The sequence below is a fragment of the Sinohyriopsis cumingii genome, chromosome 8 (assembly GCF_028554795.1).
Source record: "Sinohyriopsis cumingii isolate HCF-2022 chromosome 8, ASM2855479v2, whole genome shotgun sequence".
Classification (NCBI taxonomy): Eukaryota; Metazoa; Mollusca; class Bivalvia; order Unionida; family Unionidae; genus Sinohyriopsis; species Sinohyriopsis cumingii.
Window position 1 is genome coordinate 105,951,216 of NC_142968.1, and position 3,638 is coordinate 105,954,853.

General features: G+C 33.5%; 1 protein-coding gene across 1 annotated transcript; it reads left to right on the plus strand.

Moving 5' to 3' along the window:
- Window positions 1-335: 335 nt before the first annotated feature.
- LOC149794311 (beta-1,3-galactosyltransferase 1-like) lies at window positions 336-2,426 on the plus strand. The gene has a single exon (XM_089966558.1). It carries the CDS (start codon window positions 1,126-1,128, stop codon window positions 2,335-2,337), a length of 1,212 nt encoding a protein of 403 aa, XP_089822684.1. The 5' UTR covers window positions 336-1,125; the 3' UTR covers window positions 2,338-2,426.
- The last annotated feature ends 1,212 nt before the right edge of the window (window positions 2,427-3,638 follow it).

Sequence of the window (3,638 nt, forward strand, 5' to 3'; positions counted from 1 at the left end):
ATTATATGTACGTATAGAAAGTGATACCTATAGAGATTTATGGGTAATTTTGTCCATTAAAGAAACGGCTTTCTGAGAGAGAAAAGACAGTCCGAATACAGAACTCGGAAGAACTCTCTCTGTGTGTGTGTGTGTGTGTGTGTGTGTGTGTGTTCCCATCAGTCCTTTCCTTCTATTAGGACAGAATTTGTCTGTAAAATTATTAGGATTGAAATTTCTACAAACTGTATTAAAAGTAAATTGTTATTAAATTATATTGAAAGTAATTTTCCACTAAAATATATTGAGATTAATTTTATTTATTTCTGTACTACAGCTATATACGATTTTAATAAAGATTATGCTTTACAAGAAATTGCAAAAAACATACGGCCAACTTCTGAGTCAAATTTGTTTGAAACGATAACGGTAACATTCTCTTTCATATGTCAGAGATAACTTCAGTAATACACTCCCATTTCACGATTGCACTAGATCACACCGAACCAGTTTTATGATTATAATATTTTCAGTTCTTGCTCTTATGTTAGTTTAAATGCGATTTCTGTTTCATACTCGTACAAGTGAACATATGTCATGCTAGAAGATTCACGTGTTTCTTAAAACAAAACAAAAAACCTGATAAAGCATATTGTCCTCTGATGACGTACACACACACACGGAAAATATATTTTAAGAAACACGTGAATCTTCTACCATACTCATCCAAAAGGATTTTGCCTGTTCAGCATAACTTACCACCAAGTCTAAAAATTGCCGATTTTAGATATAAGAAATAAATCAAATTAATCTCAATATATTTTAGTATGGAAGAGGCCTATTCATTTTCAGCTCCACAGGTCAAAGGTAACAAAAACAGCTGACAGCTGTTCCTTATACACACAAGTAGCAATGTTAACAAGCTCTGTGTCTCAAATACAACTTGAGTTTCGTTTATTCGCGTAGGAGGATTATTTCACAAATGTCACAGCTGAACGCACGCCACTGTTAGAATAGTCATATTCTGTCGTGAGTGACTGTTTGCCTTATTGTGGCAAATATTAAAACATCCACAGTCAACCAGGAATATCTCAGTACATGCTGCATGTATATACTGTACACATTAAGCGTTAATACCTTCAATTCATGGAATGCTCTTGGAGTACATTACCAGCCTGGAATCGTTTTCGATGCGGAATTACGGGGGATAAGCCAAGGACAACCATTTCTAGAAGGGCAACATTCTTTATATGGGCTGTATTATGTGTCGTCTTCGTCACGCTGGCTTTTGTGTATGCTATATCAAATATGCAAACGTCTTTAACTTCTCTCCATTCTGCCACAACGAGTAACCTGCGAGATATGTTTACAGCCATTACAATGCATCCTACTATAATAGATGTAACTCGCAATGGAGCAAGTAAGGTTACATTAAAAAAGGAAAACTTTGATACACCAAGACCAGACACGTGTGAAGCCTGCTTCACACACAATTTTAACTACGTCATAGATAATGATGTGATGTGCAAGCTTTATAATGATTCACAGGAAATAGATTTAATAATTTTCATTTTTACAACACATCAGCATCAACAGGAAAGGAACTCCATTCGACAGACATGGCTGAATTATACCAACAAAAATACAGCAAATGTAAGGTATTTGTCTCTTCTAGGCGAGGTACCGGATACAAATTTAAGAAAACTCGTAGAAGAGGAAAATAAAATTCACAATGATATACTTAAAGAAGATTTTATTGATACATATCAGAATTTAACACATAAAACCATCATGGCATTTAAGTACGCCTGTACTAAATGTTCCCATGCAAACTTTGTACTCAAAACAGATGATGACATGTGGATTAACATTCCAGGCCTTTTAAAGGTTGTACAACGCGAGAAGATGACCTTGCAGAGGGCGGTTAGCGGTGCCTGCTTTCATGGCGCCAGTCCCCATAGGAATCCAGATTCAAAATGGTATGCATCATTTCAAAGTTATCCACATGATTCATATCCGGGTTTCTGTTCTGGGACAGGATATGTTACAAGTAGTAGTGTTGCGAAGAAAATATTCGAAATATCGAAAAATGTGCCGTTTTTCCATTTAGAGGATGTGTATGTGGCAATTTGCATCAGAAAACTGGGCTACAGGTTGCATTCGATTCCAGGATTTAATATAGTAAGACCGTCTTTTGAGCCATGTCTCTATAAGGGAGATAACTTAATTACAGCTCACGAAGTGCCTCCTGAAATGCTTATAAGCTATTGGAATATAAACTGCAAGATGAGAACGACAGTCCTGATAATGCGATCTAACGGGTTCCAGATATTGTCTTTAAAGTATTATTTTTTTTAGAAATATTTTTATTAAATTTCAGATTTTGAAAACGCGGAAAACACGTGTATTTACAAGTTTCTTTTTTAAAATAAAACTTTAAATTATTACTTTATGTGATTTTTGTATTGACGTAATAACACTTAAAACATAATACCTTCAGATAGTGGTATTTCTGTTTCTTTAACCAGATTAATGTCTTCGATAAATTTGCAACATCCCCCCCCCCAACATTTTATAAGGAATATAAAGTATGAACACAATTCACTTTATATTACCAAAAATTCGAATACAAGTAAGATAAAGTTTGAAATTCACTCCTTTTATTTTTGTATTGCCTGAACTTTATATTCAATAACTGCATTGCCTGAATTTGCAAAGAAATGAAAATACAATTCCACCAAATTGACCCCAATTTATCGACGATCACCTCACTTACAATATTTAAATACTTTATTAAATGAAGCACAAGTTTCCACAAAAGGTATCTACAATGTAATATGCCGTAATGTAATATACAAAAGGGTTCCTATAATGTAATATGCCGTAATGTAATATACAAAAGAGGTATATTCAATGTAATATACCGTAATGTAATATACAAAAAGGTATCTACAATCTAATATGCCGTAATGTAATATACAAAATGGTATCTACAATGTAATATGCCGTAATGTAATATGCAAAAGGGTATATGCCGTAATGTAATATACAAAAAGGGTTCCTACAATGTAATATGTTGTAATGTAATATACAAAAGGGTATCTACAATGTAATATGCCATAATATAATATGCAAAAGGGTTTCTATAATGTAATATGCCGTAATGTAATTTGCAAAAGGGTAAAAGGGTATACACAATGTAATATGCCGTAATCTAATATACAAAAAAGTATCTACAATGCAATATGCGCTAGATGGAAAATATATCGAAAGGTTGAAGAAATATAAAGAAGTTGCAACAAAGTCGACGAGATAGAGGGAAAAGAGCAAAAGTTAATGTGAATGCAGTAGATCGTGAAAATATGTCTTACATCAAATAGCTGCACATAAGCGAGTAATGAAAACTACCGTTCACTAATTTATGAGCTGTAACTAAAGAAAAAAAAACCCTGATAAAATTAAATAATTTGATTATTTTTGCGGATAATTTGTGTGTTCAAAAGTTGTTCTTAAAGTGACAGCCACAATTCTAAGAGGTGGGGTTTTTCTTCCGAAGATTTAGACTGTCTTTTGTACATGTATAATTGGTATAAATCTGGGTAGACGATTGTATCTATCTTGAGTTTAATTCTTGTTCATGGCTGATCGCCTTTAAAGCG